Raw genomic sequence first — 19,035 nt, 5'->3', positions numbered from 1 at the left:
TTTACACCACCACCTTCCAATCCTCCAGCCCCTTCCAAAGGTTCAGAAGGATTTTCTGCAGTAAATGGTTCACAGACAACTGGCCCCATAAGATCCTCAGTCTCCTGAACTGAAATCCAGCCAACTATTTGAAATGTACATGTGCCAGTTTTGAGGCAGTGAATAGTGCTGCAAAAATATTACCATTTCGAGTGATTATAAAGCCACAGTCAAAATAATCAGCAAAGATAGCTGATAGCTGATGTCAAAGATAGCTGACAACTTAACAGGCACCTCATCTGGTCTTGTGCCATTAAAACGTTTATTCTTAATACCATTTACCTCACGTCAAAATAAAAATAATGCTGACACTCATCTCAAATTCAAAAAAAGTCTGCCCCTTTGCTTTGAAACCTTTCCATCGCTACCTTCTTACCTGTCAGAGGCTCAACATTTAATAAGGATGGGGCTAGCTAACTGTTAAAAGTCTAAAATACTAAACTTCACAGTTTACTGTTTATTGCAATTCTTATACACTACAGCCTTTTTCCATTAAAGCAACTTTAACAAGCATTCAGTTTCACTAGCACACTTCAAAAATCCTTTCACCAACTTGGTCCTGAACAGCAAAGGCAGCCAGGAGTGTGTCGGTCTCTCTAATTATTCTTCTTTTAAGTGGTGCTACATTATCAATAGTGTAGCATTACACTGACTGTAAGCATTCAGTTTTCTGATTACGTTCTGTGGGGTCAGACAATGAACCAATAAATTATAACTGGTAGATTACTGACATAACTCTGTGCAGTGGCTGATATGAATGTATATGTACATATATTATGATTAATACACATATTAAATGAGATAATGGAGTCATTAATAGCTTCAAACTGTGGAAATGTGACTGTATTTTCAATATTTAATCCTAAATGTTAGAATAAGATCAATACTGTGATAACCATTATGAGTGGGACCAATTATGTTGTTTAACCCCTTCTGAATATAGAATGGACACAACCTCTATTTTCAAAGGGACTTCAGGATTGTAAAAATAAATAGTAATGTCTTGAACAATGATTGGTTAAGTAACTAGGTTTGTGACAAAATCTGCATATTCACACTGGAAAGTGGGGCTGTAAGTAATAATTAGCAGAATCGACAGGCTAGACATACATTTGCAACTACATATTTTGTAAGTATAAAGAACTCCAAACGTTTTCATTTTTTGTAATGTTATGTGAACACCACATTCTCCTCTGCCACTTAGACAAGGCTGATGTATATATACACCATAAAGGTGTATATCATTACCCTTGAAGTGAAAAAAGCACCTTTAAAAACCTAGGCTTGTGTATAGAGATAAGATTAAATGTTATGTCCAGTGCCCTGGCTCCTGGTATGTGCCAAACTAGTGCTGCTAGTGTCTCTAAAGGTCTAGTTTATTTCTTGTGCCATAAGATCAGCAGGTGCTTTACTGAGAAGAGCAATTCTGACACATGAAGTGGAGTAGGCAAGCATTAGCACTTAGCTGAACTGCAGTTTCATTTCGATTGCACTGTTAACTAATCACTTCTGGTAGGTACTAACCAGACATACTGTGAAAAACCCCACAAGATCTGCAATATGGCAGATGCTCTGACCCAGTCTTCATACCAGCACAGTTTGAACCTTGAGAATCTATAGGATGAAGTAATGCAATGCAAGCTTACCAAAAGAAGTTTATTAAAGCCTATTAAAAAAAAAGTTGCAACCCAAATATAAGACTTAAAAGAATTCCAACAAGTTAAAATTATATGCATAAGAAATGGAAAGCAATCAGAATGAGTCAAGCAGACAATTCCATCTTGGCACTAGTTTAATGTCCTCCTGTGTGAGAAAAGTGTAAGGAGATTACTCTCAGTTAAACAGTTAAAACAGTGTTTTGCTCAGTTGTATTTTAGTGTAATTTTAATGGCCAGCAGTCCTGCTGTAAATGCTACAGATTATAAAAGGAACAGACAAAACCACAATGCCTTGTTCAGGTAGGTAATATCACAAACATACATACATTATACCATCGCTCATTCTGACTGTATCAAACAGCATGATTCATTACTTTGTTCACGAGAGAGAAGAAAAAGGACAAAATACCTCTCTAAAATGCGAGAGCTTCATTTAACAAATATTGCATTCCCTATGGAGCGTTACATTAAATATTCACATATATTCTGTTTTCCATTTGCAGTGATAAAAGTAAAGCAGGACAAAATAGAGCAGTGACATAAGTGTCACTTGAGCCATACTGTTTACACAAATCATGCAATAATATAAGAATTCTAAAATCTCACCAAACACAAGAACAAAATCATATGAATAACAAAAATGGATGTATTAAGTGATGAAGGATTGCCTTTCTGCAATATAATCAGCCGTCATTATTAATGGAACCTCAGGCCCATTAAGCAATATTACTTTGAGCCATATATACATATATGTATATGTATATATGTATGTATTTATACATACACACACAGACACATATATATGTATATGCATATATATACACATACTTACACATCAGAATTAAAGTCCTTGGGTTTTTGCATGACATCCATAAAGGTTCGTTTTCAAAAGTGCATTTACAGCATGCTTCCATCAGCAAAATAGAAGCATACAAGAGTGGGTAAGGCTCCTGATCTCAGATCCAGAATCTGATCAGTCTAACGCTCCAATTTGATCACATTGTGTTCACCAGTACATCTCTCAACAGCAGTCTTTCCTCAGGTATCCTCAGAAAATCCACTCAGCTAACTTAAACAGGATTCCTATAATAAACAAAATTGGAAGAAAACAAAATGAGTGTAAAAATGAATTTGTCAAGTATTTTTCAATAAAATTGTTCAACATTTATGGCATGAGTTTAAAAGAAACTCTACGATTAAACCACTAAATAGCTTTGAGATTACAGAACACTTTTCAACAAGTTTGCTAGCCTTGATTTATTACTAAGAAATATAAAAAGTTACTTTTCTGGGCACCTTATATTCTCCATAAACAGGTTCACTAATTGGTGGATCTTCAGTCTTCACTTCTCCAGGTGGTGTTCCACTTGCCATCTGCAGACTGCGTGTCATTGGGCCACCTACTCTTTCCCGCATTCTCTTTGAGAAACGCTTTTCTTTTTTAAGCTGTACTTGAGGTTTTGTTTCAGCCTCTTTTTTGTGAACCATATCTTTCACACCACGCTGCATTTTTACAGCTGGCTGTGATGCAAGAGTTGGTGATGAGGTCATAACTGAAGGTTCAGGTTTGCTTTTTCTGTCCTTTTTGCTTTTGGGGGCCGAGTGGTGTTTGTTCAAGGCTGGTCTCTTGACACGTATCTGCAGAGTACCTGTTTTACCATTGCTACCTGATGTAACTTCACCTTCTAACAACTCTGAGCTCCGGGTCCTTGTTTTCCCCAATGGCTTCACAGCCAGGCACAAGTTTCCTTCTTGTTTGATTTCAGAGTCTGATGTTCGACTTCTGAGTTTCATGTTTTTATTTTGAGGCATTAGGGCTCCTTTCTTTTTCTTAGCAACTGGTTTCTGAGGACAACTGCAAGCAATGTGTTTTGCAAGGCTGGCAGCATATGTAAATTCTCGATTGCAGTATGGACATGATTGCCCATCTTGCTGTTCCTCCTGAGTAGAGGTTTTCTTTACAGAAGTAGCAGCCTTATTCTTCTGAGATATAGCCCTCTGAACAAGCTGATTTTTCTTTTTATTCAGGGCAGACATCTTCAACGCGGTGGGTATCTCCTGATTGAAGTTGAGTCGTTTGGGTTGGCCCATCCTACGGAAGGCATTCTGGCCCCCACTGGCTGCTGTTATGGGCGGGAAAACGCCGTTCTGAGGCTGATTCACTATCTGCCTGAGTGGAATAGGGTTCTTTTTTGGTGTGTACCGTCTCTTATCACTTGCATTAGCACATGCCAAAATATGTTTGTGGAGCTCAGGCATGTTGTCAAAGCTATTGCCACATTTGGTACACCTGATTGCTGTGCTGAATGTCTGTGGTATGTTGTGGGTGGTGAAGTTAGTTGCAGAGGCTACAGAGTCAGCAGGTGTTCGATTGTGGTAGGGAAATGGGGGAGGCTTAAAACTGGGGTAGTGTTGATTGATGCCAAGGCGTACATCTGGGCATTTGGGCTTTCCGGCTTCAGAAGCCATGATCTTTATTGTAGTGTACAGCTCTTCTGTGGGGTCTTCTTGATTATCTTCATCACCCTCTTCTTTAACACTACTACAGTTAAGTAATACACATGGGTCTTGAGGAGCAACATCTACAGTTGTGTCAGGGGCTGAATGTAAATCACTTCTCTCCATATTCACCTGAGCAGGATCAGTGTAATTCTGAGGCCTCAGCTTGCCATTTTCAACCATGGTGTGAGCATGACTCTGACCAGGATGCAGGTCAGTCTGGTGTTGCTGGAGGTTGCAGAGGAAAGCAAACTCTTTGGCACAAATTGGACAACAATAAATTCTCCCAACTCCATGGAGAGAGGAGCGATGCTTGAAAAGAGCTTCAGCATTTTGAAATAACTGCACACAAAATTCACACTTAAAAGGCCATTCTATAGCATGATCTATGATATGGTCGCTAAGTTGTTTAATAGAGTGAAAGGGTTCCTCACAGACATTACATACAAAACTTTTTGTAAACACATCCTGTTCTAAGGTGTCTGCTCCATCTGTTATCTTTTCTGGCACTCTAGATAAGGAAACTCCATCATCATTGGTCATGTTTTCTACTCCATTTTCAATCATTTCTTTATTGGTAATTAGTGCGTCATCAGCTAATGGCTCCACATTAGAATCTGCTGCTATATTGTGAGAAGCTGGAAGTGAGTCCATTTCTTGAGCTAAGTGCAAAGGAGAATGAACAGATTGTAGTTTTTGACACGCATCAGTTGCACTATTGTGGTCTTGAGGGGAAGGTCCACCAATGGAACTACTTTGAATGGTGTTGGAGTCAACAATGTTCTTTTCATCCAAAGAAGTCAGATTGTTTATACTTTTTAGCGAATGTACATCAGGATCTGTGGTCGAGCCCTCAAATAGTGTTTCAGATTTGGAAAAGGAATCTGCATCACAATGACTTTTCGTGTCCTCAAGACATTGAGGCAGTGCATCATCGGGAGGGCACTGCTTAGAAGTTTGGTTGTCTTCATCATCAAAGTCTTTATCATCCATATTTTTCATATCAAGGCCTGTTTCTTTTACATTGGGGAATCTTGACATTTCATCTACCATATGATAAACAGGTTTGGGAGACAATTTGGGAAAAGCAGAATCTGAAAACTGAGAAAGAGGTGGAGGTGAAGGGACTGTGGGCAGAACTGGAGGTGGTGGTGTAGAGGATGCCTGGCTAGAGGATGATGGGGAAGAAGGGTTCATGGTCACAGGGGTCAGGGAGGGTGGAGAGACAGATTCACAAGGAGGGTGTTCCGAGTTCGAAGACACACTGGATGGAGACACGCCTGTGCAGCTGCCTGAAGACAAGTGAGTGTCTGGGCTTCCAAGACAAGGAGAGCCCTCCTCTCCGGCTGTGCTTAAGCCAGAATATTCATTCATTAATACTTTCTCCAACATGCTGGTATTGGGCTTTTTTCGCTTCACATGTGACTGTAACAATATGCTTGATTTTGTTTTGTGGTCAATCACATTTTTATGGTGTATGCTTAAATCCAATACAGATTCACTAGGTGCTTTGCTTATGCTGCCCCCTCGTTTACCAACAGCACCAGAAAGGTCAAGAGGCTGCTGATTGCAAGAACTGCCTCCACTTACTAAGACTGGCCAGTCCTTTCCAGAAGGACTCATGCAGTCCCTCTGCTCTTTGCTGGATACACTCCAAGAAAAGCTTGTGCAATGGCTTTCAGCCTTTGGCACCATAAGAGCAAAATCTCCCGTTTCAACAATTGAGCTTTCTACTATTGCTGATGAACTGATCTGTACATTTGTAGGAGGAGAAGCGGTCCTTCTTTTAAATTTTCCTTGAGCAGCAGGCAATGATGTTACAGACAGGGGAGTAGTCAATTTACGGTTGTCTGTAATAAGAGTTAGGGTCTGTTTCTGACTGTCCTGGGTCTGCAGAAGCTGTTTTAATTTGGGAGAAAGATAAATTGTTTTCTCCTTTTGAAAGGCCAACGACTCTGTAGGCTGTGGGAATATATTACCTCCCAAAGAAGGTGACTGTGAAGAAGCAGACGATGAAGATGCAGTAGATAACACAGTATCAGGTTCTGTTTTCACAGTGGGAAGAAGTGGTGGTGTAGAAGTTCTTCTTTTAGGAAGAGACTGATCAATAACTGAAAGCTCATTTACATGGCAAGGCTGTGTTTCAAGTTGAAGAGCCTGACTGATTTGGGTAGAATTCAAGATGACAGCATCAAGACCAAATAATGCTGGACTACTTGAATCAACCTCTATGACTTCACAGCTGCTGACTGTGCTTGTGGATAGGATCTTTCCATCTATGTAAAGGCTAAGATTCTCTGAGATGTTTTTGGAAACATCAACCATGCTGTCGTCTCGCTCTCCCTCATCATCTGTGTCTACACTAGGCACATAGATAGGTGGAGGGCTATTACGTGGAGATGCCTCTGGGAGCTCTGAGCTCTGACTTTGTTGTAGCTGCTGGGTTGGAATATCCTGTAAGAGCATTCCTTTCCTCCGGACTCCTTTTGGCATGAGATGACGTTCATGAATTCTGCGCTGGTGCCTGCGCATGTTGGTGTGAGTGCCAAAAGATTTGTTGCAATATTTACAAGGATGTAGTTCTTTTGATTCCCCATTCTCTTCCAAAATAAGAGACTGGTCTGGCTCAACACTGGAATCTTTAGTCAAAGCATCTGAGCTTAGGTGAGGTGGACTGTTTTGAGCACTTTTAATAGTGGGGCTTGGAGATGTCACACTAGCAAAAATAGGAGAGTCATTACACACCGAAGGATTTTGGAGAAATGCTGTTCCAGCAAGCGATCCAGGCCTTTTCAGGCCTTTACTTCCATTTTCATGCCGCCTTTCATGGCGGCGCTTGCCTACCTGAGAACCAAATGACTTGGCACAGTATCTGCATTTAAAGGTTAGGGTCTGGTGGTTTCTAGTAGTGTGAGTGTTAATATGATGCTCCAGGCTTTGTTTGGTTGAGAACTGATGTTCACAGTACTGACAATGGTAGTTGCCACCTTGTGCATCATACTCGAAGTCAGGGTCCCCCTCTGCATCCAGCTCTGGCAAAACTAAAGATGACACTGATGTGACTTCATGCAATGGACTCTCAGAACTCTCCTTGACACACTGGCCAAAAACTGATTCTGGGTCAGGGAGTTCACTACTGTTTCCTGACTGTGACTCAGCCAAGTGCTCAAAGTGCCCAAGTGGTTGCAGTTTTCCTTGATCGGACTTCTCTATTTCCTTCTGCTCCAACACTGATGTATGAACAGGAGGCAGAGAAATGTGCCTGGTCTCTGTGGGAGTTATACATGAAGGTGCAGTCTCATGAGCTGGATCTGAAGCCACAGAGGGTCTCTCTTCCTCTTTATTTATTTCTGACAAAAGTAATTACAGGAATCATTTTAGTAAACAAACTTTGTCATTACTGACTAATCTAGCCAGAACTTTAGACATGCAGGTCCACTTAGACTTAAACAATATAAAAATATTAAAATATTATCGTTTGTTTAAAAGCAATAACAGCAATATTGAACTGTTATTTAGGCAAAAATAACCTACCTTTATCTGAATCACGCATCTCGGTGACCGTAGGTCTTGTGCTCAATGCCGTATGTCCAGATAATATTTCCAAACCAGCCCGTCTGGCTTTTTCCAACAGCTTCTTTCTTGCTGTGGAGAGAAAAGTACTGAATCTTATAATAAACAATAATTTTCGAACCAAAAACCTATACTGAAGCCAGCTAAACATTCATAATAGCAACCACAGCTGATAAAGGAGTCGATCGCTTGTCATGTGGAACTTCTGCATTTTTCAGTAGTCACTCTAGTCTTCACCTTCCTACATGAATACTTTTTCAAATTATCACCACAACATTGACACCATTTGAAAGCTCATAAAATTGTCTGTCTGTGTAAACTGTTTTATAATCGTACTTTCTGGCAAAACACACGATGAAGTTAATCGGTTAACAATGACCTGTAGATCACATCATGTTGACAATCGAGGTCATGGCCACTGAGCGTGATGGGTAGTTACATAAATATATAAAAGTGTTAAGCAAATTTCTAATTAATATTCGTGACTCAATGTAAACAAAGGAGCTGACTGGATGTGGTTTCAATGGTGCTTGTTAACGCAGCATACGTTGTTTCTACACCGAGATATAATTTGTCAAGTTTTAGATGAAATCTCTCATGAAATTTGTATGTTTTTCCAAATTTAAGAACATATGAAAACTACAATCTTTTCTAGTTATTTTAATATAAAGGTCATGTTAGGTCAATTAGATATTGATTGAGGTGAAATATGTGTTATGTAGTGTGTAAATAATGATATTAAAAGACCTTATGATGACGGGTGACTAATAAAATTTGAAAAAATACAATTAACTTTTTAAAGTTTATCACCTATCACTCAAAACAGAGAACTGTTACACTAAAATGGACAGATTCATCAGAAAAAAAAAACCGTTAAATGTCTGGAATGTTTGGAAATAAAAAAGCTATGAAACATTTAATAGAAATCGCAATCAGTGAGGGTCCACAAGGGCGACACATTTCCCTACTGTCTTAATAATATTGTGAAAATTCCAGAAATAAACATATATCAAGTTTTTTTAATTTATAAAGATATTTTAAAAAGGTAAAAAGCTGATTGTTTCTTTAAATGTGGACTACACATTATTGCTGTTTAATCATTGAATACAACAGTTTAATTTACTGCTGTGGTTGCTATTCATAAGCAGCTAGATTTCAGGGATTTGTTGTTTAAGGTGTATCGTGTCTCTTAAGCGTCTCTTATGATTTTCATGGAATTTTTTCTTTCTTTTTTTTTATAAAGCCCACTCCGCATTTAACAAATAAACATCCAGGATTAACCAAGGTATTCTCCATCTTACTGTACATTATGCAACAACGAGCAGCTGCATCAAAATCATTTAAGGCAGCAACTAAAAGACAGCACTGTAAGAACACGTCCACACCGCTTTAAAACATTCCTGCATTAGAACAGCAGTGGGGTCACAATGACAAGGTCATCAAGCAGCATCATTTCCAAAGCCTGGTTCAATCAGACAGTCATCTTAAATATCTAAACACTTCTGAAACATTTGCAGCGCTGCCATTGTAAGCTCTGTAAGGAGCTTATAAGGCCTCCTTCCAAGGTTTTGACAATCTTTGGAAGTCGGGAGCAAATATCATTTGCTCCACTGCACCATTGTTTTCTTGGAGATCAAAATATTCGCCTGATCCTAATGAAAACTAATTCAGGACTTCTAAATAAATACGTTTTTACATCCTATATCGTGGAAATGGATAAAAAAAAAAGCAGTAATTTAAAAAATAAAAGAAATGTCCACTGCATGTTGGGACAAAATATACTTCCAGAAGTCTGCAAACGCAATCTTTAATATTCCTTAAAGACGACTTGAAATGAAAAAACAGGAAACATGAAACAATGATATATTTCTGTCAGGAGTGAGCTAAAGCAAAACCCAGGGCGTTCAGAAATAAAACAAAGCATCATTTGCTCATTTTTCGACACATCATCAAAATGTATGAACTTATTATACTCTGGATATAAAAAGCCTGCTTTCTAGCCTCAGTTCTCAGGCCTAACAGCATTTTCCTTCCTCTCACATTTACAGGATGGCCTAATCCAGTCTTGTACATTTTACCTTTCTTCTAGTAAAATCGAGCTTTTAAAAGTGGCATTTATTATGCTAATAATTTTTGTGTGTTTATTTTAATAGACCTCGGCCACAGGAGAAAAATATTTTTTTTGGGTAACGTTAGCAACTAGCCCTTAAACTAGACAGCTAACGCTTCCAGGTCTGAGAAAGACTTCGCTCGTCTCTAAACGCTTATTATAAAACATTTAACTGTATATGCAATAGTAATCCTTCATCGATAGATTTTCTTCCATAATCTAGATCATGTAAATACACAGGTAGGTTTGGGAATGTAACTGTATCCTAGCTTGTTTCAGGAGTTTGAAGCCTAGCCAACTCCAGAAACCTGAGTATATCTAGCGCTGTGTATTTAGTTTACTAACACGATCATTTTATTTATCTTTGGAGACGAGTCCACAGAATCGGACCTGTTGACTAAAAGGTGATTAGTTTCTTCATTACTGTAAAGCTGCCGAAGTTAGTTGGCGTCGTCACTACAAACCAGTGAATGTGGTGATAATCCCACACCATTAAGAAAATTGGGTAAAGTCATTTTCTTCTCTTTAACTGCCTCGGGTTACTGAGCATAAGGACAAACTCGTAAGTTTTGCATGATGATTTCTCCTCACATCTTATCAACAGCTGAAGGAAGGTCACTCGGTGCTCTGACAAGTACAAATCGGAACCCTTATTTAACATAGCTGACGAGTTGATATAAACTAGCTGCTCCACTGGCTGGATAAGACCGATTAGATCCGCGACCATATGCGTTATATATATAAAAGAATGTACCTGAAATACACCTATTGTTTATCCGTGTTTGTAATTTCTCTTGGTGAAGATCATAAGGATGCAGTCACACGATTAGCTCACCAATGCTATCAAGTTAGCTGACATTTGCGACTTCTCAGTTCGAACTTGAAAAACACCGTGTCGGTGTCTGTCCCTGTTTCTTGTTCAACTGTTTACAGTAGTCGAGAACAGTAATATTCATAATAAGGCACGAATAGATTATATTGTACCTCTCTTGGCTCTTGGTGAGTTTTTCTTGTGAAAGTTACTGCTCCTTTCTTCCTCTAATGCAGCTGCTATCTCTGGGTTGTCTTCTCCATTGTACCACACAAGCAGTTCTTCGTCCTGCGCGATTGGCTACAGGGTCCAACGTCAGTAAGGAGAACCAATGACAGACGAGCTTGTTAGTTTGTACAGAGAAATACCACACGGGCCTTGACGCACTGTCAAGCGACTACTTTAAGAGCTTGTCTTTAGCTGCAAAATGAAACAGCAATCAAACCCCCCCTCGTCGTGATATTTCTTATATTTATAGGAGTACTCAACATTTGTGTCAATGACCCATATATATGCAAACAAACATGTAATTAGAAAGAATACATCATAACTGTATTATAAAGCAAGCTAATTGAAAGTTTCCTACCCTCAGCACTTTGTAATATATAGCTCTGTTGATTTCCAGAGGAAACAAGTTCTGCTCTTCAGGTGAGCATGCCCAGTTCACATAGCGCAACCAGTTTCCTTTCATCGGGTCTGTGGCATCCACACACATCCATCCCCTGGTTGGAAAATATACCTAAAAGAACAAAATCTTCAGCGTCATTACTGTCGTTATCATCATCTGTAACCTGTGGATCTGGAGCCTATATGCAGAACATTAGGCACAGGCCAAGAAAATACACAACTGGATGGAACGCCAGTGCATAACAATTCACTGTGCATGCACAAATTTATACTCGGTGTAGTAATACTTTATATTCTCACCGATGTGCTATTTAGCATAGCCAGTCCACCTACCTGCATGCTTTTGGGCGGAGGGAGGACATCAGAGAACCCAGAGGAAACCAACAGAAACGGAGCGAGAGCCTGTGAGCTCAGGATCAGATCAGGGACCCTAAGCCTGTGAGCTAGTAACACACTACCCACTGCACCACTGTGCCAACCAGTGAACAAAAAGTTTTTATCTATTAAATAGTGAATAGTACCAAAGTACAACATTACAACAGTACAAACTTTTTCAAAACATGGAGTATTCTAAATACATTTTTAATCTCTCACTCTCTCTCATAACAGCAACACTGAAGTCTAAAGAAAGAACAAAACCCAGCTTTGGGGGGCTATTGCAAGTCATTATTCTAACAGTACAAGTGTTGATTATACAGACATCAGGCAACCTCTAACAAAGATGTTCTTATATTGCTTTATTCATCTTTGCAGCATTCGAGGGTGGGAAACAGATTCACATAACCATGTCGTTAATTTCACCACATTTACAGCATTTGGCAGATGCCATTATCCAGAACGACTTATAAAAGTGCTTTAAAGCCGCCATCAATAAATACATCCTGATACTGTTTCAATAGGTCAAAGAAAAAGAGAATGCCAACATTAAAAAAAAAACAAAAAAAACTTAGTTAGGGAAATAATATATTAAGAAAAGCACAGTATTATTCATTTTTATTGAAATGTTAATTCAAGTATTTCAGGCATTGGTCTTTAGGCAATGTTTGAAAGCTGCCAGTGACATAGGGTCATTTTATTCCACCATCTAGGTACCAGAACAGAGCAGAATCAGGATTAATGCCTTCCTTGTATCCTGACAGATGACTGGAACAATCAGTGCTTGAGGATCGGAGTAAGCGCAGTTCAGCACAGGGTGTGATAAGCACTTTAAGTACGAGGGTGTTGGTGCATTTTTGGCTTTTTAGGCCAACATCATTATTTTAAATCTGATGCCGGCAGCTTGTTGAAAACAAGTCATGCAGCTGCATTCTGGATTAGTTGCAGAGGTTAAATGTAAATCATGTGGACATGCCAGGAATAAGTTGTTGAAGTCCAGTCTTGAAATGACAAAAGACTGGACAAGCACCTAAGAGACCTGTGTGAACAGAAATAGATGAATCCTTCTGATACAGTAAAGGAAAAAAATTGCATAAGTGTGTATTGCAACAGATTAGCAACGTGAGAGGAAAATGGCTGTTGATTGTCCATGGTTAACCCAAGGTTATGTGCACTGAGCATGGATAAGATCTCAGAGTTGTTCATGGGTCTTAATATGGGAATGAATCACCCGAGATGAACACCAGTTCGGTTTTGCTGGGATTAATTTTCCGCTCATGAGCTGCCATCTATGATGGAAAGAGTTGAGCGTCATCTGCATAGCACTGGTATGAAAACCCTCATGATGACATAGAGCAGATGTGGATCTCCTCCATGTCACCTAATCTGACCAACCATCCAGGTAGGAAGCCAACCATTGCTGTGCTGTGCCATGAATTCCAACATTCATGAGAATGGACAAAGGAATCTTGTGTTTGTGTCAAATGCTGCTCACAGGTTGAGGAGGACAGTTTGGCTGATCTAGTGGCATGTATCTTCGCATTAATGGCCAAAAAGGCCGATTTCTGTGGAATGTGTCACTTTAAAGCCGGGCTGGTTAGGATCTTGGAAGTTGTTCTGTTAGAGATAGACACACAGTTCATTTGACAATTTCAGTGAGGAAAGAAAGAAATAACACCAGTCGGTAGCTGCTAATATGTGAAAGAGCCGGAAGGGGTTTCATCAGGATGGGAATAGCCCTTGCTCTCTTGAATGCAGTCGGTACATGACAAGATGTAAAAGAGCTAGTAATCATAGCAATGATGAAGGGATGGACATCTTATGACATAATCTGGATCACAATGGATGGGATTGGATCCAAAGTGCAGGTGGTAAGACTCCATGATAAGATGACTTGCAGAATCTCTTCTGTTGGTAGATTAGAAAAATGAACCAGTGAAAGCAAAGGAGAATCCTGAGTGTGCAGTGTTGGAGTTGGGGTAGGAGTGAAGGTCTGGCAGATTTTTTTTCAATCTTCTCATTATAAAAGGCGGTCTAAAGAGAAGTCAACTCAAATGAGAATTTGGACAGGAATAGGGTTTTGACGATCTTCAAAGACTGAATTTTTTTCAGTGATATTCATGCACTGTTCACTTTATTAGGAACACCTGTTTATTCATGCAGTTATCTAATCAGCCAACCATGTGGCAGCGGCACAAGAGCTTCAGTTAATGTTCACATCAAATATCAGAATGTGGCATAGATGTTGGAACCAGAAGGGCTGGTTTGAGTGTTTCATAAACTGTTTATCTCCTATGAATTATACGCACAACAGTATAAACAGGCTGAAACATCTTGTTTGACCAGACTGATTTGAGCTGACAGAAAGTCTGTAGTAACTCTAAAAGCACATATTGCAACCGAGGTGAAAAGATAAAGTATCTCCGAACACACAAAACATCAAACTGTGAGGTAGATGAACTACAACAGAAGATCATGTTGGGTTCCACTTCTGTCAGCTAAGAACAAGAATCTGAGGATATCATGGGCACAGACTCACCAAAACTGGACAGTTCAAGACCAGAAAAAGACCAGGTAGGTTTTTGGCTGACAGACGTGGAACCCAATGTGGTCTTCTGCTACTCTACCTCAAGGTTTGATGGTTTGTGCAGGCTGAGATGCTTTTCTTGCCACACTTTTAGATATTTATGGTTGTCACCGTCACTAATTTTCTTTATCCTTCCTGGGAGCTTGAATCAATCTGGACGACCCACTTTCCCACGACCACATAGCTTACCTCCCACATGTAAACATTGCTGGTAACTTGAGACCTCTTCTTCCTTTCTCCCACAAAAGGACCAAACCTTTTGCCTTTAGGAATAAGACAAGATGCCCAGACACCTGTCGGGGACAAAAAGAGAAAAGGTTCATTTTTAATTCATGATACCCAACACCGTGGAAAAACATCCACATATTAAATCACAGACAAAATGTGGGTACTGGGTACCAAACTGTTGCCACAAACATTTAATGGCATTTAAAACGTACCTAATAAAGAGTGCAAGGGTGGCCAAGTTGAGCACCCTCAGCAGTACCAGAGAACATGGTCATTAAAAAGTGAGTGCAGGATAAGATGAATTGTGTACATGAAAATGTATTTGCAAGCTTCGTGCAGTGAAGAGAATGAAGAGAAACTACTGTAGCACTTCAGTCCTGTGAGCAGTCAGGTCATCTGGCTACATTCACTCTTTAAATACTTTAGAGACGGTTTAGATACTGATTACTAAACTCAGTACTGATATCATTGTGAATAAGAAACAAAAAAGAAAATTAGAAAGAACTCTAGCACTCTGCAAATGTTGTCACAGAACTACAGTGTATATTGTGTTATCCTACCAAGGCTAATTCCTAGGTTGAACTGTCCACTTAATTCATATACATGCAAATAAACAGTACCTTACCTATACGATTTGGATTAACAGCTGATGGTGCCAGTCTCAGGCCATCTGGTAGCCCTCTCCAAACATGGGCTGGAATGTCAACCAGGGTTTCAAACTCTCTTCCAGATACAGCCATTACCACTTTCACAAAAACACAAGAAAAACCAACAATACTGCCACAAAAATAGCCTTGTAAAACCAGATGCATATTATTTGTTTTAACATTTTTAGAAGCACTTGACAAGAGCTTAGTTGTCTTACCTGCAACAAGGACATTCATTCAAGCATGGATCACAGACTGCGCCTACATACTACATGAGGTCTGTAAGAGAGTGAATTCCCTGCAGTGAATGATAATTCACAGTTTGTCAAGGTTTATTTCTAGTAAATTCTTGGGAAAAATTCTGTTTGGTTTGCCCGTCTGAGGAGCAACGAGCTGGTAACAAGGTTAACTCTAACTGATGCAGTGAGTAGCTTCAGATGGAATATCCTGTGGTCATGAAAAAGATGTTACTCTGTTTCAGAAGGGTCAAATTATTGGCTGTATCAAGCAAACAACCAAGCAGATTGCTGAAACTACTACAATTTGTCTTATGAAATGTCCAATGGATTATTAAAACCTGGAAGGATAGTAGTGAAACATCATCTTAGAGGAATAAATGTGGTCAGAAAATAAAAATCTTGAATGATCATGATCACTTAAAAGTTTGGTGACATCAAATCACAAAAAAAAACCCAATAGCAGAACTCATGGCTATGTTTATTACCGATTGTAAGAGCATTTTCACATGCACATTGCGAAGAGAGCCCAAGTAAATGAGACTTAAAAAGCTGTGTAGCCATAAGAAATCCACTTATCAGTGAGGCTAATTGGGGGAAAAAGGCTTCAGTTTGCTAGGGATCATAAAGATTGGACTCTGGAGCAATGAAAAAAGTAGTCATGTGGTCTGAAGAGTCCAGATTTACCATGCTCCAGAGAGATAGGCAGGTCAGGCGGATGAAGTGATGCCTAGTACCTACCACACAAGCCTGTGCAGTTGCTTCAGTTGCTCAGGTTCAGGTTCAGCAACGTTATGTGCCCAAAAAGTTCAGCTGACTAAGTGAATATACTTTATGACCACGTTTTTCCATCAATGGATGTTTTTCTTTCTTGATGGCATGAGCATATTCCAAGATAACAATAGCAAGGTTCATCAGGCTCAGATTATGAAAAAGTGGTGCAGAGAGCTTTAGACATCTTGTTGACACATGCATTGTCAAGAACTTTTCACACACATCTACCGGTTTATTCTATCCTATTCCATCATTTATTGCATGGGGTGAAAATGTAGAAAAGGAGGACGAAGGGTGAGATACAGCCAAACGCAAAGATCTTTGTTAATATGGTGCCCACAGAACAAAGAAAAGAGTTGGCTCAGTACAAAGCTTCACACAGCGCATATAACGCTTTAGTTATTGCGACTAAAGTCAGTAATCTAGGATCTAACACAAATGATCAGCCTAAATCAAATTAAGCCCCCAAATAAAAACAAATGAGTTTTGCTCGCAAATCCCACACTTTGGTGCCTGAAGCACGTGCTGCTTGTTGTTGATGAAAAAAAATATTTCCATTTCCAGAAGATTAACTTCATTGAAGAACACACATTAGTTTCGTGTTGCGTTTAGGTTACACGCTTCTATCCCGACTTTTCAGCAACGCGTATTTATTTCACAGAAGGTGAAGAGAGTGTTCGAAGTTACCGTTTCAAAGCCTCGACTGCTGTTACGAGCAAGTTATGGGAAAGTTAGGGGAAAGCTGCACAGGGTGCTTTGAAAGCTGCTGACAAACCTGTTTGTATTGTTTACTTCATCTTGAAGCAGTGCGCGAGCTGATGCCGATGTCGCGCGAGCGGAGAGCAAGGTGTCCGCCTTTCAAACGCAGCTACACGCTCAAGCATTTCTAAAGCTGTGTCCCAAATAACAACGTGAAAACGGATTTTCCCCCCTGCACTTACCTGTTGTTAACAATGGCCCAGGACAGTTTTATTGTTTTTTTTTTATTTCTTTTTTTAATTTTAGGTTCTACCTGTTTTTCAAGCTGCTGAAAATGGCGGATGGAGAGCGGAGGAGCTGAGAGGCTGGTGCTGGGGTCGATGGATGGCCGGTTTGGGGAGAACAAGTCATGAAAATCAGCGCGAGCCAAACAAACAATACAGCTGTGCAGCCTGGATCAACACTAATTACTCTAACCTTTATTCATGTCAAACTTGTTAACTTTTACATTAGATTACTTTTCTATATCACTTTATCATGAATTTACCCCAAACACGCCTAAATCAGCACAAAACAATATTTCACAATATTGTAGGCTTCAGTTTTAAGGTAAAAGCCTACATTTAAACATTAGGCTTTTTAATGAAAAAAACAAAACAAAACACAAAATCAGTAACAATCTGTATAAGGATCATCAACATCATATTTAACCTGATCTTGTACTAGAAAGAAAAAAGATCTTGGTAGTACTTACTATTTCCTGTAAAGTCAGACAGAAATTTAAGAAGAAGTAGAAAAGTAGTGATCAGAAACCTAAGAAATTTAGTAATTCCATGTAGCATTTCTTTTTATTATAAATAGCTTAACTTCCACCTATATGCTTTTTTTTTTTTTTTTTACTAGAATATCAATTGTACATGCAAACTAAAAGATAGCCCTCTTCTTTACTTAAAAACAGAATTACTATTTTGCATTGGATGCTGAGTGCAATTACAACCACCCACCACTGGAGGGAGCTATATATATATATATATATATATATATATATATATATATATATATATATATATATATATATATATATATATATATACACACACAATATTGCCAAAAGTATTCGCTCACCCATCCAAATAATCAGAATCAGGTGTTCCAATCACTTCCATGGCCACAGGTGTATAGAATCAAGCACCTAGGCATGCAGACTGTTTTTACAAACATTTGTGAAAGAATGGGTCGCTCTCAGGAGCTCAGTGAATTCCAGCGTGGAACTGTGATAGGATGCCACCTGTGCAACAAATCCAGTCATGAAATTTCCTCGCTCCTAAATATTCCACAGTCAACTGTCAGCTGTATTATAAGAACGTGGAAGTGTTTGGGAACGACAGCAACTCAGCCACGAAGTGGTAGGCCACGTAAACTGACGGAGCGGGGTCAGCGGATGCTGAGGCACATAGTGCGAAGAGGTCGCCAACTTTCTGCAGAGTCAATCGCTACAGACCTCCAAACTTCATGTGGCCTTCAGATTAGCTCAAGAACAGTGCGCAGAGAGCTTCATGGAATGGGTTTCCATGGCCGAGCAGCTGCATCCAAGCCATACATCACCAAGTGCAATGCAAAGCGTCGGATGCAGTGGTGTAAAGCACGCCGCCACTGGACTCTAGAGCAGTGGAGACGCGTTCTCTGGAGTGAAGAATCGCTTTTCTCCATCTGGCAATCTGATGGACGAGTCTGGGTTTGGCGGTTGCCAGGAGAACGGTACTTGTCTGACTGCATTGTGCCAAGTGTAAAGTTTGGTGGAGGGGGGATTATGGTGTGGGGTTGTTTTTCAGGAGCTGGGCTTGGCCCCTTAGTTCCAGTGAAAGGAACTCTGAATGCTTCAGCATACCAAGACATTTTGGACAATTCCATGCTCCCAACTTTGTGGGAACAGTTTGGAGCTGGCCCCTTCCTCTTCCAACATGACTGTGCACCAGTGCACAAAGCAAGGTCCATAAAGACATGGATGACAGAGTCTGGTGTGGATGAACTTGACTGGCCTGCACAGAGTCCTGACCTCAACCCGATAGAACACCTTTGGGATGAATTAGAGCGGAGACTGAGAGCCAGACCTTCTCGTCCAACATCAGTGTGTGACCTCACAAATGCGCTTCTGGAAGAATGGTCAAACAT

At 39.8% G+C, this 19,035-nt stretch overlaps 1 protein-coding gene across 4 annotated transcripts; it reads right to left on the bottom strand.

The window, feature by feature from the left end:
• Positions 1-1,813: 1,813 nt before the first annotated feature.
• prdm2b (PR domain containing 2, with ZNF domain b) lies at positions 1,814-17,331 on the bottom strand. 4 transcript variants are annotated; one of them, XM_058373171.1, is made up of 9 exons: positions 17,106-17,331; positions 15,373-15,433; positions 15,133-15,252; positions 14,469-14,572; positions 11,277-11,429; positions 10,864-10,990; positions 7,731-7,841; positions 2,994-7,546; positions 1,814-2,780 (listed from the first exon to the last, which is right to left on the bottom strand). In XM_058373171.1, the coding sequence occupies exons 2-9, from the start codon at positions 15,389-15,391 to the stop codon at positions 2,763-2,765; spliced, it is 5,205 nt and encodes a 1,734-aa protein (XP_058229154.1). In that variant the 5' UTR covers positions 15,392-15,433; positions 17,106-17,331; the 3' UTR covers positions 1,814-2,762. The 4 variants fall into 4 exon arrangements, with proteins under 4 accessions (XP_058229154.1, XP_058229153.1, XP_058229156.1 ...); XM_058373170.1 differs by having other exon boundaries at positions 15,133-15,433; XM_058373173.1 differs by adding an exon at positions 11,651-11,786 and having other exon boundaries at positions 15,133-17,330.
• Positions 17,332-19,035: the final 1,704 nt, after the last annotated feature.

Source organism: Hemibagrus wyckioides, linkage group LG21 (genome assembly GCF_019097595.1).
Source record: "Hemibagrus wyckioides isolate EC202008001 linkage group LG21, SWU_Hwy_1.0, whole genome shotgun sequence".
NCBI lineage: Eukaryota > Metazoa > Chordata > Actinopteri > Siluriformes > Bagridae > Hemibagrus > Hemibagrus wyckioides.
The sequence above is the reverse complement of the archived record's forward strand: the minus strand, read 5'-3'. Positions and strand labels throughout refer to the sequence as shown.

What these genes read in the sequence shown, in the direction of transcription:
- prdm2b (XM_058373170.1), bottom strand. Translation starts at nt 15,391, where the DNA reads ATGAATGTCCTTGTTGCAGGTAAGACAACTAAGCTCTTGTCAAGTGCT. An exon ending in GCAATGTTTACATGTGGGAG is followed by an intron (nt 11,430 to 14,468) that starts GTAAGCTATGTG and finishes TTGTTCTTTTAG; the next exon opens with GTATATTTTCCAACCAGGGG. An exon ending in GATGCGTGATTCAGATAAAG is followed by an intron (nt 7,547 to 7,730) that starts GTAGGTTATTTT and finishes TACTTTTGTCAG; the next exon opens with AAATAAATAAAGAGGAAGAG.